The sequence below is a fragment of the Trichomycterus rosablanca genome, chromosome 18 (genome assembly GCF_030014385.1).
Source record: "Trichomycterus rosablanca isolate fTriRos1 chromosome 18, fTriRos1.hap1, whole genome shotgun sequence".
NCBI lineage: Eukaryota > Metazoa > Chordata > Actinopteri > Siluriformes > Trichomycteridae > Trichomycterus > Trichomycterus rosablanca.
In genome coordinates, this window is record NC_086005.1 from 23,046,105 (window position 1) to 23,070,523 (window position 24,419).

General features: G+C 40.6%; 1 protein-coding gene across 1 annotated transcript in view; it reads right to left on the reverse strand.

Annotated features, from left to right (window-relative positions):
- The window catches only part of LOC134332935 (roundabout homolog 1-like), a 214,454-nt gene extending 193,706 nt beyond the window's left edge, over positions 1 to 20,748 (reverse strand). The window contains exon 1 of the mRNA XM_063014770.1: positions 20,655 to 20,748. Coding sequence (XP_062870840.1) covers positions 20,655 to 20,748 — 94 coding nt within the window. The remainder of the gene's footprint in view (positions 1 to 20,654) is intronic.
- Positions 20,749 to 24,419: the final 3,671 nt, after the last annotated feature.

Sequence of the window (24,419 nt, forward strand, 5' to 3'; positions counted from 1 at the left end):
AACACAATCTGGAGAAGTGCTTTGCCATTGACCCTAACGCCAAGCAGCATCAAAGGAAGGAAATCGAATCCACTGTTTTGGCTGTTTAGAACAGGCTGAGAAAACTGGGTGTGAACCACACTGCTTCTGCATTTTCTTTTTAATAATCGCTACATCCTGGTCAGGGGGACAGTGGGGAGGACGCCAATCCAACCCAGGATAACCCTCACTTACTAACTGAACTGGGCCCTTTTGTACAAGATCACCCTCTTCTACAAGCAAGGCACAAAAAGGCCAAATAAAACCTGGACAAAATGCTTGTTAAAAAAAAAACCATCAGAAAAGGGGGGAGGATGTTATTTGGACAGATGATAGCTGTTTGTTAGATCACAATAACTCCATGTACACAGAAAAACTAGTTACACTTTCAAAGACAACAATGCCGTGTCAATTGTGAAACATGAAGGAGACACAGTGATGTTTTGGGGTTGCTTTGCTGCCTCAGACACAGGACATGGGAACCACATTTATCGACTGCCCAAATGGCACATTAGCACACCAGCGCTGAGATTCTGAGCCTCCGGGTTAGAATCTCGGCTCTACTACCGGTCAGCTGGGCGACCTCTAGCAGGTATAATTGGCTAATGCCCGCAGCAGACAAAATTGACTTCCAGTCTATTGTGTGGGAAAGACCAGACTAAAGGGGTGGGGTTAACAACGCTGTGTAAGGATCTTGGTTGCCCAGGGCACCTGTACAGAAAAAGAAGTGCAGAAATCGGGGCGTGGCTCTCCGTACGAAAAGCCAACCTCATGCGCAAATCCACTGAAGTATGGGTGAAGAAGAAGGGATTGGTGGTCAGGCGAAAATACATCATCCTTGGACGCCGTTGGGGATTGGCTAGGCTAAATGGGAGAAAAAAATGCTTTGTTTGTTTGTTTATTAGGATTTTAACGTCATGTTTTATACACCGTTACATTCATGACAGGAACGGTAGTCACTCATTTCATCAGTTCACAAGTTTATATCAAACACAGTCATGGACAATTTAGTGTCTCCAATTCACCTCACTTGCATGTCTTTGGACTGTGGGAGGAAACCGGAGCACCCGGAGGAAACCCATGCGGACAAGGGGAGAACATGCAAACTCCACACAGAAAGGACCTGGACCACCCCACCTGGGAATCGAACCCAGGACCTTCTTGCGAAAAAGGTGGTAAAATGCACTAAAAAAAATACTCAAAAAGCGTACCACATTTGGACAATGGTGCTAAAAACTAAAACTGCATTCTCTGGAGTCAATCTTGTTTTACCATATCAGGGTCAGAAAGATGACTCCAGATTTGAAGGACACCAGAAGAACACAACCACAGTGCCAGCTGTAAAGTTTTGGTTAGGTTGTTTGGGCTGAACTTGTTCGTTTCACAAAAAAACTTCATTGTTTTCTCATCAATTGTGTGCTTCCAATTTTCAAAACCAGTTAACATTAGTTTGATGGGTTCTGGTGGATGAATTGATTTGCTTGAAATGAGTCCTCAAGCTCGATCAACATCTCTGAGATGAAGTGAAACAGTGACTGTTAGCCAGGCCTCGGTGCCCAACATCAATACCAAACTTGCTGTCAATACAACGTTCTTATGGATGAGTAGAATAATAGAAAGTGATAGCAGCAGCATGGAGTATATATTTTCAAACTGCAGACTGAAGTTTCTGAACGTAAGCCCTTAATAGCGTGCCAGTAGAAGAATGCAATTGTTGTTGATTAATGAGATAGTGATCAGTGGTGAGTCTAATCTGATGTACATGTGCAGCGAGACGAAAGTGATAAAGTATCGATCTCCTGAGTGAACGAGACAGTACAGATGCCCTTGAGCCTTGAGTTACTACAGGATGTGTTATCTCTCTGCGCTCCACCTGTAAACATTCTAGCCCTTCCCCCAACACACACACACACACACACACATTCTACAATTTCAGCTCTCTGAAACACTGAAAGAACAGTAATAGACAACTGTGGTGTTATTAGCAGCGTCGTAGCGAATGAATGTATCTACGACAATAAAAAACGTGTCGCTTATTCACTCATTCACTCTTCTGGGAAAGTTTTCCATGAGATTTAGAGTGCCTGGGGGATTCAGCCTAAGAGCAAAAGAGCCCCCTCGTGAGGGGTGCTCCTAGGGCACATTTGCGCAATGGGTGCTCCAAGGACACATTGGCGCGACGGGTGCTCCCAGGGCACATTGGAGCGAGGGGTGCTCCCAGGGCACATTGGAGCGAGGGGTGCTCCCAGGGCACATTGACGCGAGGGGTGCTCCCAGGGCACATTCACACGAGGGGTGCTCCCAGGGCACTTTGGAGCGAGGGGTGCTCCCAGGGCACATTGACGCGAGGGGTGCTCCCAGGGCACATTGACGCGAGGGGTGCTTCCAGGGCACATTGGAGCGAGGGGTGCTCCCAGGGCACATTCGCACGAGGGGTGCTTCAAGGACACATTGGCGCGAGGGGTGCTCTTAGGGCACATTCGCACGAGGGGTGCTCCCAGGGCACATTGGAGCGAGGGGTGCTCCCAGGGCACATTAGAGCGAGGAGTGCTCTTAGGTCACATTGGAGCGAGGGGTGCTCCCAGGGAACATTGGAGCGAGGGGTGCTCCCTGGGCACATTCACACGAGGGGTGGTCCCAGGGCACTTTGGAGCGAGGGGTGCTCCCAGGGCACATTGACGCGAGGGGTGCTCCCAGGGCACATTGGAGCGAGGGGTGCTCCCAGGGCACATTGACGCGAAGGGTGCTCCCAGGGCACATTGACGCGAGGGGTGCTCCCAGGGCACATTGACGCGAGGGGTGCTCCCAGGGCACATTGGAGCGAGGGGTGCTCCCAGGGCACATTGGAGCGAGGGGTGCTCCCAGGGCACATTCGCACGAGGGGTGCTTCAAGGACACATTGGCGCGAGGGGTGCTCTTAGGGCACATTCGCACGAGGGGTGCTCCCAGGGCACATTGGAGCGAGGGGTGCTCCCAGGGCACATTGGAGGGAGGGGTGCTCCCAGGGCACATTAGAGCGAGGAGTGCTCTTAGGTCACATTGGAGCGAGGGGTGCTCCCAGGGAACATTGGAGCGAGGGGTGCTCCCAGGGCACATTCACACGAGGGGTGCTCCCAGGGCACTTTGGAGCGAGGGGTGCTCCCAGGGCACATTGACGCGAGGGGTGCTCCCAGGGCACATTGGAGCGAGGGGTGCTCCCAGGGCACATTGACACGAGGGGTGCTCCCAGGGCACATTGGAGCGAGGGGTGCTCCCAGGGCACATTGACGCGAGGGGTGCTCCCAGGGCACATTGACGCGAGGGGTGCTCCGAGGGCACATTGGAGCGAGGGGTGCTCCCAGGGCACTTTGGAGCGAGGGGTGCTCCAAGGGCACATTCGCACGAGGGGTGCTCCAAGGACACATTGGCGCGAGGGGTGCTCTTAGGGCACATTCGCACGAGGGGTGCTCCCAGGGCACATTGGAGCGAGGGGTGCTCTTATGGCACATTGGAGCGAGGGGTGCTCCCAGGGCACATTGGAGCGAGGGGTGCTCCCAGGACACATTGGAGCGAGGGGTGCTCCCAGGGCACATTGACGCGAGGGGTGCTCCCAGGGCACATTGGAGCGAGGGGTGCTCCCAGGGCACATTGGAGCGAGGGGTGCTCCCAGGGCACATTGGAGCGAGGAATGCTCCCAGGGCACATTGGAGCGAGGGGTGCTCCCAGGGCACATTGGAGCGAGGGGTGCTCCCAGGGCACATTGGAGCGTGGGGTGCTCCCAGGGCACATTCGTTACAGTAGCACTAACAGTCGACTGTGGAATATTTAGTAGTGAGGAAATGTCACGACTGGACTTGTTGCACAGGTGGCATCTTATCACGGTACCACACTGGAATTCACTGAGCTCCTGAGAGCGACCCATTCTTTCACTAATGTTTGTAGAAGCAGTCTGCATGCCTAGGTGCTTGGTTTTATACACCAGTGGCTATGGAAGTGATTGGAACATCCAAATTCAATGATTTGGATGGGTGAGTGAATACTTTTGGCAATATAGTGTACTGTAGCATTGTTAATACAACAGCTGTAAGCTTTAATAGGGTACAAATCATATCAAACTGTTCTATAGAGCACTGTGCAGATTATTTTAATTTTTTGTAACCAAAAGAAATCAACATTGATGCACTCAGTCAACATACAGTACATTTAATACAGTATATTTAATACAGTACATTTAATACAGTATATTTAATACAGTATATTTAATACAGTATATTTAATACAGTATATTTATACAGTATATTTAATACAGTATGTTTAATAGAGTATATTTAATGCAGTATATTTTTTACAGTATGTTTAATACAGTATATTTAATACAGTATGTTTAATACAGTATGTTTAATACAGTATATTCAATACAATATATTTAATACAGTATATTTAATACAGTATGTTTAATACAGTATGTTTAATACAGTATGTTTAATACAGCATATTCAATACAGTATATTTAATACAGTATGTTTAATACAGTATATTTAACACAGTATGTTTAATACAGTATGTTTAATACAGTATATTCAATACAATATATTTAATACAGTATATTTAATACAGTATGTTTAATACAGTATATTTAATACAGTATGTTTAATACAGTATATTCAATACAGTATATTTAATACAGTATATTTAATACAGTATGTTTAATACAGTATGTTTAATACAGTTTATTCGATACAGTATATTTAATACAGTATATTAAATACAGTATGTTTAGTACAGTATATTCAATACAGTATATTTAATACAGTATATTAAATACAGTATGTTTAGTACAGTATATTTAATACAGTATGTTTAATACAGTATGTTTAATACAGTATATTTAATACAGTATATTAAATACAGTATATTTAATACAGTATATTCAATACAGTATATTTAATACAGTATATTAAATACAGTATGTTTAGTACAGTATATTTAATACAGTATGTTTAATACAGTATATTTAATACAGTATGTTTAATACAGTATGTTTAGTACAGTATATTTAATACAGTATGTTTAATACAGTATATTTAATACAGTATATTTAATACAGTATGTTTAATACAGTATGTTTAGTACAGTATATTTAATACAGTATGTTTAATACAGTATATTTAATACAGTATGTTTAATACAGTATGTTTAATACAGTATGTTTAATGCAGTATATTTAATACAGTATATTAGAATATGATTCTGACCCTACTAAAATAAACCCCTGATCTGTAAGCGCTGTACTAGATGCTGTTGCAGATACGCATGTCCTGCAGCATTTCTTCACATTCCCTCCACATTGGTCTTCTGTGCACGCAGCTTATTCTTTCACTTCATCTCTACCCCTCGCCTCAATTGGTTGTGCCTGTCTGACCTACCACTCTTCATTCCCTCCATGTACTCAAGGGCATGACCTCTCAGTCTCACACTATTACATGCCGTCTCTTACACTCGCTTCTCTCCCTCTCTCCTCCACATATATATTTTTATTTCTTTTCCACTCGTTCTTTATTTCTCTCAGTGTGAGCCGTGTCTCTCGCTTTCGCTCTCTGCTATAGGGGTCATGCTGCCACGTTGCTTGCGTCAGCTCGTTAATGGGCTACCGGGAGACTCTGCAAACCACCCCGGCTCTAATTGTGTCTACAAGTTTGCACAGTAATTCTGCCAGCGCATTAATCATAACTACACTAAATTGAAAAATTATCTTCTGTTCTAAACAGATGCAAGAAAGGTAGCAAGTATCCACTATATAACACATACTATTTTTCCACCTTAAGCATTCACCATCTGCATTATGTGTAAATCAAATTTGCACATGCACGTGCGTCATCGACCATGGGAGTGTGGCATCTTAGTATGTCGTGCGTCCATGATCCGTGAGGATTAAAAGTGGGTTTTCTGGTTGAGATAGCATTTTGCTTACATGCACATAATTATGAAGTCATGATTAAGGCCCTACCTAATTCACGCCCGTGAAAATTACATCATGGACTGCGAAATGAGCCGTTTCCTGTGACATATGCAATTTGCTGTCAAATTCAAAATATAAAGTTTGTGTTTAGTGATTTAACATTTTATGAGGCGCATTATGCAATATGAGGGGGTCCTAGCAATCATACGGCATCAAGTAAGTGTAACAGACTTTCTGTGGTGTAGTGTGCTGTAGTGATGTACAGTGTATCACAAAAGTGAGTACACCCCTCACATTTCTGCAGATATTTAAGTATATCTTTTCATGGGACAACACTGACAAAATGACACTTTGACACAATGAAAAGTAGTCTGTGTGCAGCTTATATAACAGTGTAAATTTATTCTTCCCTCAAAATAACTCAATATACAGCCATTAATGTCTAAACCACCGGCAACAAAAGTGAGTACACCCCTTAGTGAAAGTTCCTGAAGTGTCAATATTTTGTGTGGCCACCATTATTTCCCAGAACTGCCTTAACTCTCCTGGGCATGGAGTTTACCAGAGCTTCACAGGTTGCCACTGGAATGCTTTTCCACTCCTCCATGACGACATCACGGAGCTGGCGGATATTCGAGACTTTGCGCTCCTCCACCTTCCGCTTGAGGATGCCCCAAAGATGTTCTATTGGGTTTAGGTCTGGAGACATGCTTGGCCAGTCCATCACCTTTACCCTCAGCCTCTTCAATACAGCAGTGGTCGTCTTAGAGGTGTGTTTGGGGTCATTATCATGCTGGAACACTGCCCTGCGACCCAGTTTCCGGAGGGAAGGGAACATGCTCTGCTTCAGTATTTCACAGTACATATTGGAGTTCGTGTGTCCCTCAATGAAATGTAACTCCCCAACACCTGCTGCACTCACGCAGCCCCAGACCATGGCATTCCCACCACCATGCTTGACTGTAGGCATGACACACTTATCTTTGTACTCCTCACCTGATTGCCGCCACACATGCTTGAGACCATCTGAACCAAACAAATTAATCTTGGTCTCATCAGACCATAGGACATGGTTCCAGTAATCCATGTCCTTTGTTGACATGTCTTCAGCAAACTGTTTGCGGGCTTTCTTGTGTAGAGACTTCAGAAGAGGCTTCCTTCTGGGGTGACAGCCATGCAGACCAATTTGATGTAGTGTGCGGCGTATGGTCTGAGCACTGACAGGCTGACCCCCCACCTTTTCAATCTCTGCAGCAATGCTGACAGCACTCCTGCGCCTATCTTTCAAAGACAGCAGTTGGATGTGACGCTGAGCACGTGCACTCAGCTTCTTTGGACGACCAACGCGAGGTCTGTTCTGAGTGGACCCTGCTCTTTTAAAACGCTGGATGATCTTGGCCACTGTGCTGCAGCTCAGTTTCAGGGTGTTGGCAATCTTCTTGTAGCCTTGGCCATCTTCATGTAGCGCAACAATTCGTCTTTTAAGATCCTCAGAGAGTTCTTTGCCATGAGGTGCCATGTTGGAACTTTCAGTGACCAGTATGAGAGAGTGTGAGAGCTGTACTACTAAATTGAACACACCTGCTCCCTATGCACACCTGAGACCTAGTAACACTAACAAATCACATGACATTTTGGAGGGAAAATGACAAGCAGTGCTCAATTTGGACATTTAGGGGTGTAGTCTCTTAGGGGTGTACTCACTTTTGTTGCCGGTGGTTTAGACATTAATGGCTGTATATTGAGTTATTTTGAGGGAAGAATAAATTTACACTGTTATATAAGCTGCACACAGACTACTTTTCATTGTGTCAAAGTGTCATTTTGTCAGTGTTGTCCCATGAAAAGATATACTTAAATATCTGCAGAAATGTGAGGGGTGTACTCACTTTTGTGATACACTGTATGTGTTTACATATTGAGTGCATTCCATAGTCAATGTAAAAGTGCTTCTCTACACACGTGATCATCTCTGTGTAGTCTGTCCTATGCTTCAAAAGAACAAGCCATAAAACAGTAAGTTTTATGCTCCCGATAGTGTGTCTATGTACTGTATATTTCTTACTTTATAAACTCAGCAAACTCGAAAGATGCTCGATTACACTATAAATCTGTTAGACAAAATGTCCAAGATGTCGAAGTCTAAAGCAGCTAAAATTATGACTCAGGTAACTGAGTTTGGAAAACTCCCAACCAATCATGTGAACGCGGCGGGGTGGGGGTGGGGGTGGGGGGTTGGTATCAAAACACGAACAACAATATTAATTTTTTACCTATTAAGGTAGGCTGTGCTGGTTATTGTAGCTTCTATTCATTCCAAGTGAAGAAATGCTTTGTTCTTTCTCGTCGACGCCACAATATTCTATGCTATAATTCACAATTTCATGAAGATTCCAGCGTTTCCAGTATGTAGTACGTAATATCAATTGCATTCACAGAAAGGTCTTAAAACGATCATTCTTCAGCATGATCAGCCAAACCAGGCAGCTTACTTCAGCTGCTCTGATGCTCATGGGTGCTGTGGTAAAGGCTACACGCTGCTATCACAGTCTGGGCACGTCGCTCGGATTAAACCGGATAATTAGAGAACATGTGAGACTGAGCATGGTCTGGGTTTTTTCCCTCAATGGTTAAAGATATCATTAAAATTCAGATAAGGGCTTTATGTTAGAAAGCCAAAACGGATATATTAAATAAGAAATGGGAATAACACAAGAGTACATGAGGAAGAAAATCAACCAGAGATGTAATTTGTTGAGTCTGTCTATTCTATTATTGGATTAAATGACAGTGATAACAGTCAAATCCCTTCATTCTGGAGTTTGGCATTAAAGTGCCCCTTAAAATCTCTTGGATGGCTGATTTAGATTAAAGTGTTTCTCAAAGTGCTCAAGTCACATTACTCCATATAAAAGAACCTGCCAAGTAGTTCAAAATTAGTTCAAATTATTCATAAACAAAAATGGGACATAATTAGATTCTAATAGAATAGTCGTTATGTAAGTGCTACAATTACAAGCCGTTCAATACCTAAATCATTATCAGAGCACAACGAATTTTTGTGTGAGTAAAGCACATGCAAATCAATGCTCTGATACAGAAATCTTACTCATTAGTTCCTGTAACCAATCAACATAAAATTTCAATCACTATTACTTTTCTAAATTTCACATGCAAGGCTACTATTTATTGAATGTTGAGATATTAAGAAATAAATCGAGACTGGTATGAAGGACTGATACGTGCTGCTCTGATTAGCCACTATCTACCTCATGAACTTTTACTTTACAGTACATGCACCTTTTTTTGCATGTGTGTGTGTGTGTTCCTCCCAATTTAGTTGTATCCAAATACCCAGTTGCATTAAGCTTCCTATCTACTGATGTTGACCTCCACTCTGATTGAGGAGAGCCGTGACTAACACACGCCCCCTCCGACACGTGTGCAGTACCCGAATGCATCTTTTCACCTGCATGAGGCAAGTTCATATGGGGCTCAGTTTCGCACATGGAGAGTCATGCATTGATCCTATTATCCCTCATCTCTGTGCAATGCCATCAATCAGCCAGCAGAGGTCGTAACTGCAGCAGTTAAGAGGAATCTCATCCGGCACCCTTCCTGCAACGAGCCAATCATTGTTCGTGTAGATGAGTTTCAAACTCGCGAATGCTAACATGCTAGAGTGTTTTATCGCTGCGCCACCTGAGCTCGCTTCTTTCTATTTTGACGCTTTTATTGCTGTGGTTTAAAAACAAATTGTATTTTGCTTGCTGCAACAAAATAGACAGCAGCAAACAAAAGTATATATTTTTAATCCAGTTACATGCATAGAACCAAACAGTTTACACTAAATTCCATTTTGTTCATTTGAATGACATGAAGTTATATCTGTCATGACTGAAAAACAAATACAACTAGTACAAAATCTGTCTACATGTATGAGCTATTAACATGCAGAGACCATTGCTGTTTTAATGGCATGCCTCCAACTTTTAAAGCTAATTAGCCATTAGCTGCCAGCCACTACACTAATTATAGAATTACACAGGGCCGTGCTCACAATATATATCAGACATGCACCCCCAATACTCAGATATGCTCAAATGCCTCCCAATATAGTGATGTAAAATGATAAATAAACATGTTCCACTCAGTAGCTTTGCATAATGTTAGGATTTGTCTGTGTTTTAGAATGGCAGGAACCCTGCCCCTGGTAAATTTGGTACCCCCAGTGTTCAATTCATGGCTACGGCCTTGCATTTACATAAAGTAATATCACACATTTGAGAAATGAACAAGTTGCTAACCTGAGTGTGGCCTAAATTTATTGTGTATAACCTAGTGTCATAGTACTAAGGACACAATTGATGTCGCACACAATTTGACAACAATTTAATACAGCCGTATGAGTTTTGGGAGACAGCAAAATAGAAGATCTGTATTATTTGGGATGGCAGGGGGGCATCGGAGCATTCACAATTAGCAAATTCATGAATATTCATAGATATTGGTATTTTTATTTGAGCTAAAGGCAGTTGTTTAGGTGAGACAGATGCTCAATTTACATAAATATATATATTTGTATATTATGTTTTTAATTATAATCCTAAAAACCCCAAAGCTTGTGCATTTACTGTACAAATTACTGTTATGGGAGGCTGTGAAAAAGATGCTCAGATGCTGAAGAGAACGTGTTCCATGGGCCAAAGGCTGAGCATTGATTTTAGTCTTATCAATGCTGCTCCTTTATTCAGTGTGTGAATGGCTTTCAACTGAGCCAATACAAAGACAGGGTGTGGGGGAGTGATGGCTAATCGATGTCAGGCAAGCTAAGCCGCACCTGGATCCCATGCAAACACATGGATCGGTTCACTGTGTGTGTGTGTGTGTGTATATGTGTGTGTGTGTGTGTGTAAAAAAAAGCCAGTTGAGGGTGGACTGGGTGAAAGAGTGAAGTCATAGGTGAGTGCAGAAGAGACAGAGACTAATGCCTTCTCCAATGAAAGACTGCCTTCATCAATTCTAAATAACCACAAAGGACTATCTGATTGTACAGGTGCGAACTGCCTAAATAAATCTCTCATTGTTGTGCATCTCTGAGCTGCTAAGGTATCTGGATGAAGTGTGCTTGTTTGTAATACGTTCTTTTTAAACTCTACAACTTTGTCAGCTGGGAGGAAGGTTTTTCATTATTTAATATATTGAAAAAAAAATCCTGTAGCTTGCTGGTCTGGTTCAGTCCTGGGTACTGCAACGATCACAGGCATACTGGCAGGAATCAAAGATAGTGGCTGGGTTCGAAAATGGCATACTATGCAAAAAAAAAAAACTACTGACCATGCCAAAAGAGTAGAAAAGTTTTAAGTGAGTTTATAGGCTTTACTGGCAAAGGGATACGGTAAGGGTCAAGCTGCTTCCACCATCAAAATATCAAGGATGGAGGTTCATAAGAAGAAGTTCAGACAGCAGATATTGGAAACAACAGAGTGGCAGAGGACAGAAACAATTATATTGCCTGGGATCACCACTAATTCATTCAAATGTCACTCAACAACCATTAGATGACACTGAGTGACCTATAAAAGAATAGCAAATAGCAATCCGAGCACAGCAAAAACTGCCTTGCAAAGCTAGGCTGAGGTTTGCAAACGACCATAAGAATTAAACCATAGAGGACATCTTAGATGAGTCACCTGGCCATCTAATGGCCCATAACATTTGTGATCTGCATATATGTCAAGGTACCACTGATGCAGAGGCTTATATGGGCATTTTAGAGAGATTCTGTGACTTCGTAGACATAGAGTGCGTGTGCTTGACTGGCCTGCCTGCACCCAGATCTGTCTCCTGTTAAAAACGTATGGTGCATCATGAAGAAAAGAATCAGACAAAAGTGACCGTGGACTGTTGAGCAGCTCAAGCCTACAAAGGCAGTTGTAGCTTAGCGGTTAAGGTACAGGACTAGTAATCAAAAGGTTGCTGGTTCAAACCCCACCACTGCCAGGTTGCCACTGTTGGGCCCTTGAGCAAGACCCTTAACCCTCAATTGCTTATCCTGTATACTGTAAGTCACTTTGGATTGAAGTGTCTGCTAAATGCTGTAAATGTACTATGCAGCAAGAATGGTCAAAAAATCTACTTGAACTGCAACAATTGGTATCTTTAATTCCCAGATGAATAAAAAAGTTAAATGAAAAGAAAAGGTGATGTGACCCAGTTGTAAACATGCCCCTGTCCCTGCATTTTTTAGTGTGTTGCAGGCTTTAAAAATTTGCTTATATTAAACAAATAGAATTAAGTTACATTTTTGGCACTTAGCAGATGCTTTTATCCAAAGCAAATTACAGTACTGTGACTGTATATTGTCTAAACAATTGAGGGTTAAGGGCCTTGCTCAAGGGCCCAACAGTGGCAACCTGGCAGTAGTGGGGCTTGAACCAGCAAAGTTTGTATTACTTTGTATTACTAGTCCAGTACCTTAACCACTGTGCTACAACTGCCCTTTATTAATTTTTAATTGCATATTTAGAAAGTGTCCTAACTTTTTTGCAAATGCGGGTTGTAGAAAATTACCTATTAACTTCTTAGTGTCAAAAGAAATTGATTTTCTGTGTGTGTGGTATATATATTCAATATAACAGTGGACTTTTGAATGTGGGTTATTGAGGACACTAAGAGTTGCAGCTTTCTAGGATTGACATGTCAAGTACAGAGAGATTAATGGCCTGACTTGGTGTGGTTGAGAATCCGGTGCCTTTGGAAAGCCACAAAGGTCCCGCGCCACCCGCCCACAAATCTATGGAGATCGAAAAACCGCAGAGTGTGTATGTGTGTGTATCTGATTCATGCGTATCTGATTCATGTGGTCAGTCGATGCACAAACCCTTTTGCTCCCTACCTTGTATTTCTTCTCTAACACACTGCATGCCACAGTGCTGAAGATTTGTGTGCAGCATGACAATACACTGCATGAATATATGCAAGATCCCACACGGAGCTTCATGCAGAGAAAGTGAGATGTGTGTTGGCAATGGTGGAGAGATTGTAGGTTGAGAAATGTGAATGTATGTGTATCAGCGCCAGTGCTTGGGCAATTTGTTCTGCATACAAATAAGTTGCGGTAATGGAAAAAAAAGGATTTGTTGGATTTGTTGGATAATGATCTCTTAGTCACTGGAACATCAGTGTATGTACATGTACACATTTTGTCTTTTGTCCTAGTCTTCTGTAAGCACGTCACCAAATATATCCAATTTTTGACACCCTGTTGGGACAAATTGTAGACAGAAAACACATACAGATAAGTTCCAGCCAGCACAGCGAACTCACACTGAAATAAACAACAGCATTTCAAAAGTCACTCCAAGCTAAACTAACAATAATCATCATTACCTTAAAAGCTCAATCTTAAAGTAAAGTGCTGTCGAAAATAAACTACATGGCCAAAACCATAGGCATTAATAGAGCCTCCACTTTTTCAGAAACCGCTTCAACTAGATTTGGGAACACGACTGCGTGGTTTTGCTTTTATTCAGCCGCAAGAGCGTTATTGTGGTCGAGCATTTATACAGGGCTATAGAGCCTGATTCTTGGTCAGATGAGTTCATTCCAGTTTATTCACTGACTAGCCTGAACTAAACCTCATCCAACACCTTGTATGGTTGTTAAGGAACCAAACATTGTGTACAAAAAAGGACATTGTGGGTGAATCATGTCTGGAAATACTTGATTTGCAATCAGTGGCATTAAACACGGGAATGATTTGGGAATATACAGAATCTACCAAAATGTCTAATAAAAAATGGACCATTAAAGCCCCAAAATAATATTCATGGTTTTCCAACAATAATGTCCAATAAACTCAGGTGTCCACAAACTTTTGGCCATATAGTGTACACCATATTAAGACAGGCATTAAAACAGGCAATGGGTCTGTCTGAAAACCTAGTGAGCTCTCTAGATAGACAGCATTTTACATCATACATGCTCCCCAAAAGAAGGCTGTCTAAATTCTTAGATACCTTAAAATGCTGCCTACTAAGGTGCCTTATTTTGAAGAGATAAACTGACTGAATGACGAGGAAGCATCCGATGCTTCCAGCATCCAGTGCAGCACCACTTTTCTCACAAAAATGAGACGAATGCGGAGCAACAAATGTTCTTTTTAAATGTATACAAATTCTCGTTGATTTTTAATTAGTATAAAGGTATACAAGTATAATTTATATGCAAATTTATATGCAAATTTAACCGTTTTCGGTACACACAGGGAGATGTTGGGTTGTGTCGCCTCAGCCCATTGGTTTGAATGGCCCGAAGCCACTGTTAAGTATTTGTTGAACTTTTTGATTTGCACCAGATAGCTTCCCATTGTATTATGAGTCCTCCACAACATCTTTGTCATATTTGTTATATTTTTATTTGTTTTCTTACAAAAGAGTCTGTGGCCCGTGTTTAAATATTTTTACTCTATCTGGCCCCAACAAGAAAAGTTTGGACACCATATTACCTTCTGCCAACTGCTCAGTGACAGGTTTTGCACCAAATTATGCATTGGCACTTGATCCAAAAATTCCAGTTTAATGGAAAATATTCTCTCTGGTGCCTGCTACACATTTTGGATGTGATTTTAAGACATTTAGCTTTTAGCTGCTGGTCATTTTAGACACACATGGGCAACTGAATAAACAGACAAACAGACGTGTGTAAAGTAGTAGTCACCATTGACTCACTCTTCCACCCACATGCTTTTGCGTCCATCTGTTGGGAACGGCTGCTACTATTCTTCAGTCACTTAAAAAAAAAGAAGCCTTTAACCCGCATTGCTATAATCCAAGTGATGAAAGAAATACTGCAAAACTAAATATTATTTTTTGAGAGATATAAACTGCAGGCTGAGATGGAGCATGTGTAAGGGTGTAAAAGTAAATAACAGTATAATTGGACATAAACATAGAGCTGTTACTTAAAAACACTGTTTTGTGTAGCTGACGTACAGAACACACTGACCTTACAGTGTTGTATTTATTCAGAAACTACATGCCTTATTAAAATTGGGCTCAAAATAATATATAATAATAATATATAATACTGATAATTACACTGGCAGTTGTGTGCATCCTGAGGCCTGTTTTTATTTGCACAGTGGCTTTATGACCCTCACAAACTGGTAGGAACTCTAAACTTAACTGGATAAATAAGAGTTACATATTGGAGAAAAAAAAGATTATTTCAGATAATAAAACAGCCAGCAAAAGAACCAAGTTTGATATGGACTGCATGGTATAACTGGTAAATCATATGAAGCCTATCTAAAAATGTATAAATGCCTCTAGCTGCCTGGTTATTTATGATCTTCACTGTTATCAGAGTATGAGAGGGGAATAAGGCATGACAGACCATGAGTTCAAGCAATACCAGTCAGCCGTGCTAGCAGTGTCGGGACGTTTGCAACAATAGCGTTACCCAGGAACCTCCTCACCCTGGCTGTCCTTGGGGTAAATATAAAGATGATCCAGATTGCTCAGTCAGCGCCAGAGGCACCTTGGGAAATTAGGTTAGTCCTGTGCTTGGGTCTGATCAGATAAGGGTTATATCACTCTAACGCTCTAGCTACAACAGCAGGTTATCTAAACATGGTGATATTTTATATAGTCTTGGTTGTAATACATCTGCACATGGTTTTTCTGCAGTGGTGCACAAAATCAAGCTGAGTAAACCAGGCTCTTAGAAGATAAAAAATTCAAAATCATGTTCCATGTAAAACTGCTACAGTGCTGTGAAATAGTAAAAAAAAAAGGTTCATCTCACCCAATTTCTTTGTAAATTGATCAAACTACTTTTAATATTAGACAAAGATAACCAAGTCAATGCAAAATGTTTGAATCTAGCATCTCATTGTACTTAAAAAATCAAACCAACAGTCAAACATGTGGTGGTAGTGTGATGCTCTGGAGCCACTTTGCTTCCACTGGACCTGGCCATGAGTTCAAGTCACGTATTGGGGCTTAAACCAGCAACATTTTGTTTACTAGTCCAGTACCTTAACCGCTGAGCTACCACAGCCCTACAATGGTAACTGGTACCACCTAAACTCAATAAGTATGGGTGTCCACATAATTTTAGACTTCATGGCTGCGTTCCTTCCAACTGTTAGAATGGGTGTCCAAATACTTTTAGCCATGTGTATTTTACAAAACAATTAATGCATCTGGGAAAGGCACTAATGCGATACAGATATGCATAAATCAATACGTAGTAATCAAGTAGCAAGAGAAACCAAACACACACGCACACACACTTGTTTAATTAAAGACTTTAGTAGCAATGACTCTCAGATTAACCTACTTAAATTTATACTTAAACTAAATAAATAAAAGCAAGTGGACACCTGATCATAAACTTGTTGGACATGTTTCCAAACTATGGGCATTCGCCCCATCCCACCCTGTCATTCACCTCATCCTTTTTGCATCTATAACAGGCTCTTCTGGCAATTCTCATTGAAGTCAGAGTTCTGTGAAGGTCAGTGGAGTTCTTTCACACCAAACTCTTCAAACTATGTCTTTAAGAACCTCACTTTGTGCACAGTCATGCTAGAACAACTTCTGCCATGATAAGAAGCATATAACTACTTTTTATTAACTTAAAGTTCATTCTACACACCTGTAAGCAGTGAATGTGGCTTAGCAGTGAATGTGCCATATAGTGTGAAGCACTACTATATGATGTATTAGAATTCTAACAATGCATACAGGGTTTAGTCACGATAGCTCTGCTCTTTCCCTTTCATAATTTTTTTCTCTTTTTTTTACTTTTATTCAGGAGCGTACACAATCTCTAATTGATTAAACTATCTTAGCATAATTTAGCATAAACACAATTGCAATATTGCATTCATTATCCACGTATGACACTGAAGATTAGCAGTTTGGGATTAAAGCAACCAGCAAATTAGTTAAAAATGCCAGGCTTTACTCTAGTGAAATCAATTTCATTGAGCCTGACATCAAGATCTACAAGATGAATTTTAATCACGATTGTATTTTATCAGCCTAAAAAAATGCCTCTGTTGGACTTTTTATCTATTCATATTCTTTCCATTACGGGAAACTTGCCAAGACACGGAGATGCTTTTGTTGTGAGCCAGAATCAGAAACTTTCACTATAGTTAAAGAAACAGCCTATCCTTGATATAATTGAGATTTTCTTAGCAAGTCAAGCCAGGTCAAATTTATTTGTATTGCATTTTTTACAGTAGACACTGTCCTAAAGCAACTTTACAGCGGCAAGGAAAAATGCCCCTAAAAGTACAAGGAACAAACCTTGAAAGGAACCAGACTTAACAGGGACCCATCCATGTTGGGTGGCCTAGAATAAAAATTACTTTAAACAAACCATACCTATACAATAAAGTATTTCTTTTTTTCTATTTTATTTATGCATTTTCTCCCGATTTAGTGTAGTCAACTTGTCTTCCGCTGCTGGGGGATCCCTGATTGCAGTCGAGATGGGTATATTGCTGCTCACGCCTCCTCCGATCCATGCGCAGCCCTTTGCGGAACCCTTTTTCACCCATGCACTCTGCACAGACACCTCTGTATCTGCTAATCAGGGTCCTTACACAGCGTTTGAAGACCCCACCCTCATAGTCTGGTCATCCTGCCCTAGCAGAACTGTGTCTGCTGCAGGCACTGCCAATTATGCCCGCTAGATGACAGCCGACCAGTGGCAATGCCGAGTTTCGAACCGAGGAGTTCAGAATCTGAGCGCTGGTGTGCTAGCGGAATATCCCGCTGCGACACAATAAAGTATTTCTAACAAAAGTTATAACCAGTGAAAAGCTGAATTGGAGTTTTTTACATTGTGAGTGCAGACATGGCATACTCCCATCATATCTAGGACAATAATATGTAGCGCTTTGGGCTATTAATTGAAAAGTTTGAATCCCAGCTCTGCCATGCAGCCACTGTTGGGTCCTTGAGCGAGGCCCTTAACCCTCTCAGCTCCAGGGGCGCCGTGCAATGGCTAACCCTGTGCTCTGATTCCAAATAAGGTGGGATATGCGAAAAAAGAATTTCATTGTACTGTACATGTGTATCTGTATATATGACAAATAAAGGCATTCTATTCATTCTAGAAACAGCATTGTTGGCATGGAAGCCTCAAACTAGGTGGGTAATAAGGTTCACAAGGGTAAAAATGATATTCCTGAAAAGTGTTTTAAGACAAAGTTAAGACAAAGATACAGAATTCTTGGAATGCATTTGACAAAATGTGCTTGTGCTTTGGCAAGAGACCACATGTACATGTACGCTTCATGTACTTTGTATGGGATGCACTTGAACTACCTTTATTTATTTGGGCACAGCTGCACTTAATCAATCACTAATGACGAGATATTTTTGTCCTGGCTAACCATATAAATGATTTTATTGCCCTTCCTTCAACCTGAAAAGCAGCTCATTATGAATGTGATACAATTATCTTTCATTCTAGCATGTAGTTCCATTCCATTTGCACATTCTTCTTGAATTTCCTTTACCCATACGTAATTCAACTCATGAAATAACAAAAGGTTAAATCAGAAAGTGTCAAATGATTCCACAAGTCATCAGTCTATTTATTAAATGACCCAAGAGTATATTCGAATGAACATCAGAACACTGAAGCAGCCAAGAACGAGGACGCTATTGTTTCACCTCGTAAATGAACTGGATGGGAATCGGAGTGTCCAAGAGCAGTGGGGAAACAATTTATAAGCACAGCGGTGAACAGCTTAGTATTGCAGGAATGACTCCTGCCTCAAAAGCTTGGAGCGAGAGCCGTACTGACTCTCTCAGAGCAAGGACTGACCTCCATGTGAGCCAGAGATAAAAGCCAATTCACACTCTCGCTGCCAGGCCTTTAGTAATGACCTCCATTGTGTGTGTGTGTGTCTGTGTGTGTGTGTGTGTAATAGGTCTAAGCATTTAACTGTTATACCTTTTTTTTAATTGTTTAGACATGTTACCAGTTATTTTGTTTATTAAATGTTTGGCATGTAATACCACAAGCAAACTAAAATCTGCAAGCTGATCTACAACCAGTGTGTACAGAGGGGTTGCATGTTTATTCAGACATTCATTCATTGTCTGTTTTACCAACGTTTTGAACCTATTCACAGTGGCAATGGGTCCAATCCACTGGATAAAAAGTACAAAACACCCCGGGCAGGTTTATATTTTAATTAACTTGTAAGCTATGTAGACTTCTTCAACCATGCATCATGTGCCTATTCATTATATTGACATTTTCAAAAAAAATACTTCAAAAACAAACACCTATCATATCAGTAAGTTAATTTGAGAGTGTACGTCATCTGCAAATTAATGGCTAAATGAATGAATTAATAAATTAGTAGTCTACAATGGTACCCAGTGGTAAATTTCTGCTGCTCTAACCATCTCTCCATAACGTAAATGTTTAATGCCTCCAGAAAACTAAATATATAAATAACCACGTCTGTTCATTTTGTCTACACATTCATCTTCATTTATCCATATTAAGTAACTGCTTCATTCTAATCAGAGTCATGTGAGAACACACCCTGGACAGTGCCAATCCATTGTGCAAAACGTAAACTCACCCACTCATTACTTACACTTAATTGTGTTTTGGAAAGTGGAAGGAAAGTAAAGTACCTGAAGAAAACCCATGTGGAACAGGCAGGTATGGTGAAAAACCCAAATTCCTGAGGACCTTGAAGCTAGATGTACAAGCCCCCATACTATCTACAGAGCCCCAGAGCTGTCCCCATTGTGTCTACTGTGGAATATTTTCAACTTCTTTGAATCAGTTCCCAGATCTTAATGGAGTGAGTACAGAAAGGGTTCACGTGTGCCAATATTTGTGTTTGTGTTCACACCTGCGTGTGATTTTAATGAGCTGTTTATGGTAATTTCAGATTATATTAGAATTAGCATTTAACAGGGCTCAACTGAGTAGTTAGCTACCGTGTGAGCTTTTCTCAGACAGGGCGCTGGCAGGGGAACAGATCTCATTTCTGAACCTGCTGAATAACAGCTGTACTCATTTTGTTTTGTATTGCTTCTGCCAGAACTGAGAACTGACGCTGAGTGCCAACAGTACATCAGAGATTCTGCTGTCACTTCAAAACATCCTTCATCCCAGGTTGTTAGAAACAACCATACTGCTGTACTTATACTGCAAGAGCGTGAGAAGAGGAGGATTTGATCTTGATATCGCAAGAGATGGAACATGAAGCTAAGCTTGGGTGGTAAAACTTGTCTAGTAGACGCTACTCAGCAAACGAGAACCGGTGGAGCTGAGATATGTAGGAGAATATTTATGATGTGATTGAGATCAGGAATGTAATACGATATTTCAGTGAAGCACCTGAATTACAATTTAAAATACCCCTCTGAGTTGAGTATACACTACCAGTCATCCAGTGGCACCCAGTCAGTCAGTAAATAAATGTTTCAGGGCATTTTGGATCAGAAAACCAGATTACAAAATATGCATGACATTTAATTGGATACTATGAGTGCCTACAATGCAGTCCAGATTTAACATCATGGTCAGATGAGCTCTTCTGGTGATCATAGACTCGTTTGGTGGTTTGAAAAACCACTCTGCTTCTCCCCTACAGTGTTGGTTCGGTTATTACGTGTCTATATGCTGAAACTTTGCTTACCTGCAGAGACAATCTCTTCTAGTGGCTCTGAGCCCACCGATCCCAGCAGAACAGCAAAAGTGAGAAGAACGGCACCTGACAACGGGACTGGCATGATGCCTACTGGCTCAGCATCACCCCTCACACAACTTTCTTTATTTCACCTATAAAACAAAATAAAATGACATGACGTTACACAAACTCAACTTGAATGGCTGATTTTGATTATATGGATGTCATTCTTTGTCAAGTTAGTCACCATCCACAATGCAATCGGGGACATTGTTACTTAATAGTAATTCAGTAATTGTAGCTGTAATGAGTCAATAATAAAATGATAAAATAACCACATACCTAAAAATTAATGCTAATTAAAGTAATTGCAATCATATGGTAATATTGGAATAATTAGTAAGTTAGTAACTGTGGGACTATTCATAACAAAAATGGACACAATAAATAATAGGAACAAACTTTAGTGGTACAAAATAAAAACTATTGCAGTAAAAGTGCATTACTAAGTAGTATTTATCAATTAGTCAGTCGTTTTACCTTTTTTTATTTACATTTATAGAAATATAACCCTAACTCTGGATGTCCAACTCTTACCGCATTAAATCTACTCAACAAGTCACCTCAACTTTAAAAATGTATTACAGGACTACGGTTATTACCCCAAAAACAATAAAGCATAAGTGGTGTTAGTGCTTTAAAATAAAATTCACCCGTTTCTACTTTATTTCTTACACATTCTTTCAGAAAACACACTGAACAGTGGACTTATCTGACCACAGCACACGTTTTCTTTCAGATTATCTGAGATGAGCTCGAGCCCAGAGAACTATGAGGCGTTTCTGTATAGAATTGATGTACGGCTTTCTCTTAGTGTAATAAAGTTTCTGATTGCAATTCTTGATGCAGTGACTGACTGTGTTAAAGGAAAACGGTTTTCTGAAGTACCCCTAAACCCATGTGCCTATATTTATCCCAGTAGTATGATGGTTTCTCATGCAATGCCGTCTGGGAGCTTAAAGTTCATGCACATTCAACAGTGGTTTCTGGCTTTGCCCTACACTGACTGAGATCTTTCCAGATTACCTGAATCTTTTCACAATATTATGAACAGTAGATGGTGAAAGACTTAAATTATTTGCAATTTTTTACATAAGTGCTACTTATTATCATTATAATTATTATTACAGCTACAATTACTAACTTATTATTCATTAAGAATTAAAAATGTGCACATAATTTTAGGTACATAAAACTATTATTCTATTATCATTATTATTACTTGTTAAAGGGACAATTACTGAATTATTATATAAGTAACTAGGAAATGGACATTTATGAATAAATACGAGTTGTTACCCAATTTTACCATATCACTACCCACTTATAACAGATCTGTACCGTACAGTGCAACCAAATTACATTTCTCTAAGATCACAACCTGTCTATTTAAAAAGCAACAGCACAACAGCTATAATAAAAGCAATATTCACTTTAAACACTCTGTTTACCACATCTTAATAAGCCATGCACTAAAATGCCTGTGGCAAACCATCATCTCGTCAGTAATTATTTATCTGCACATTCCTTCTGACAGAAATGTAATAGAAATAATAACAGTGTACATCACCTTCCACTTATCATTTCATAAAGCCATGCTTAGTCATTTTTTCCACAGAATTGTAAAGCCCGGCAAAGATAAATGACAACATAATTCTGCTAAAGTGCTCTGAAGGCTATTTTAGTGTGGAGAGTGAATGTGAATAAGTTGTAGGTCTAAGGCCGCGAGGCAGCAATACAAAAACAGAACCAGGGAAATGGGCGGTGGATGAAAACGGAAGTGTACCCATTAGAGTTCTGCACTTGACCTCTGATCTAATCTGGACCTGCTTGCCCTGGTTCACAGGATAAGTAGGTGAGAAAGAGTACCTGTAAGTGTATAGCACTTTTAAAATATTCAGCTCCTGTAACACTTTCATTACATAAATGATTGTCAGAACCTGACAACCTGATTTGTTTGGAATTTTAGTGAATAACCCAAACTCTGGGTGTCCAACTATTACAGCATTGTGTCTACTTAACAAATCACCCTAATTTTTAAAAAATCTTACAGGATTAGGGTTATTACCCCAAACAATAAAGTAGTTCTGCTTCAATTATGTGGTGTTAGTGCCACAAAATACTAATCCATCCAAATTCTTACCCATTTTTCCCTTAAAACATACTGAACATTGGACTTATCTGGCCACAGCACTTGTTTATACTGTCTTTCAGACCATCTGAGATGAGCTTGGGCCTAGAGAACTCTAGTTTCTAGTTTCAGGTTGCATTTCTTTATACAGTGACGGTGTTAAGTGAAAATGGTTTTCTGAAGTACTCCTGAGCCCATGTGGTTATATTTATCCCAGTAGCATGATGGTAGTAGTATTCTATCTAGAGCAGGGGTGCCCAATACATCGATCACGATCGACCAGTTGATTGCCCAGTGCTTGCTGGTAGATCGCATCTCATTCAAACAGGTCACCGTGATTGACATGAAATGTGGCCAATTATTATAATGCTTGTTTTAATGCTTTTTGACAGAAATACAATCTATGTGGACATCTACCAGTTGTGTACCATACTGGTAGACCACATCATGAGAAAAATTATTATCCTTAAACAGTAATAGGAAGAAGCTAATCCAGTCATTTCTTAGACAGGTGTAGTTCTGAAATACGAGCTATAAGCTAAGGTTGTTGATTTGACATTTTGCACACATTTTTTTATCTTACCTCACTATTTCTGTAATGTGCATAATGAAATCATTTAAACATAGCTCATGAAGCTAAACATGTACAAGGCAATTCGTGCATAGAAAATGTGTGACAAGCCACAACTAATGAGACTTTTACACAAGTGAACGCCCACGCACAAACACCACCCCCAGCATGGTTCCTCTGTGTCACAGCCCAATCTCCAGTTTGCTAAATTAATTAGTGAGAATCAATTGGCTGAAATGTGCGGTCACAGTGATTTGCTTGACTATGTTTTCAGAAAGCCCCCACGATGCACCCTGCAGACTAAAAAAAAAAGTCTCCCATTGGTTTTACTGATCAGCCATCTGTGAAGCAAACTGTCTGGTTAGGCAGCCCTCAGCATCACTGCCCATACCCAATTCTTCCAATTCTGACACTTCACTGTAGAAGTTTGTTCTCCACTTTCTTCTTGGTGGTGGAACAATGTTATCAAGCAGAAATCATCAAGCAGCAGCATAAACGTTTTTATCTAAATTTAGCATTTACACAATTTACAGTCTGAGAATGATTAGCCAGGATTGTTCTTTCATTCAATCTAACTGAATTCATGTTAATTTGTACTGCACATATAACATTGTCCTATTGCAACAATATCTAAGCCCAGATCATTCTGGAATAATACTTGACCATCCTATTCCAAAACAATTTTTGTTACAAATGCATTAATGTTACATTTGCTATAACAGTTTTTACTATTCTGTATTCATTGTTTCCTGTAGAGTGTGGCGGTCCTGCTTAGCTTACCACTGCGCTTCCCTGAGCAGCTCCCGCACCGCACACATTTGCCGCGTTGGCTTGGTTTTAGCACTTGATTGAACTCTGACCCAGTTTGCCGCTGACCTTTTCAAAGCGCCTCCGTTGAGACAAACTCTGCGGCTCTTCATGTGACGTGGTAAAATCGACTCAGGCGGTACGAACATGAGGAGAAACTGATTCTCAATATTTCTCAGTGAGGAAAAAACGCAAACATATCCAT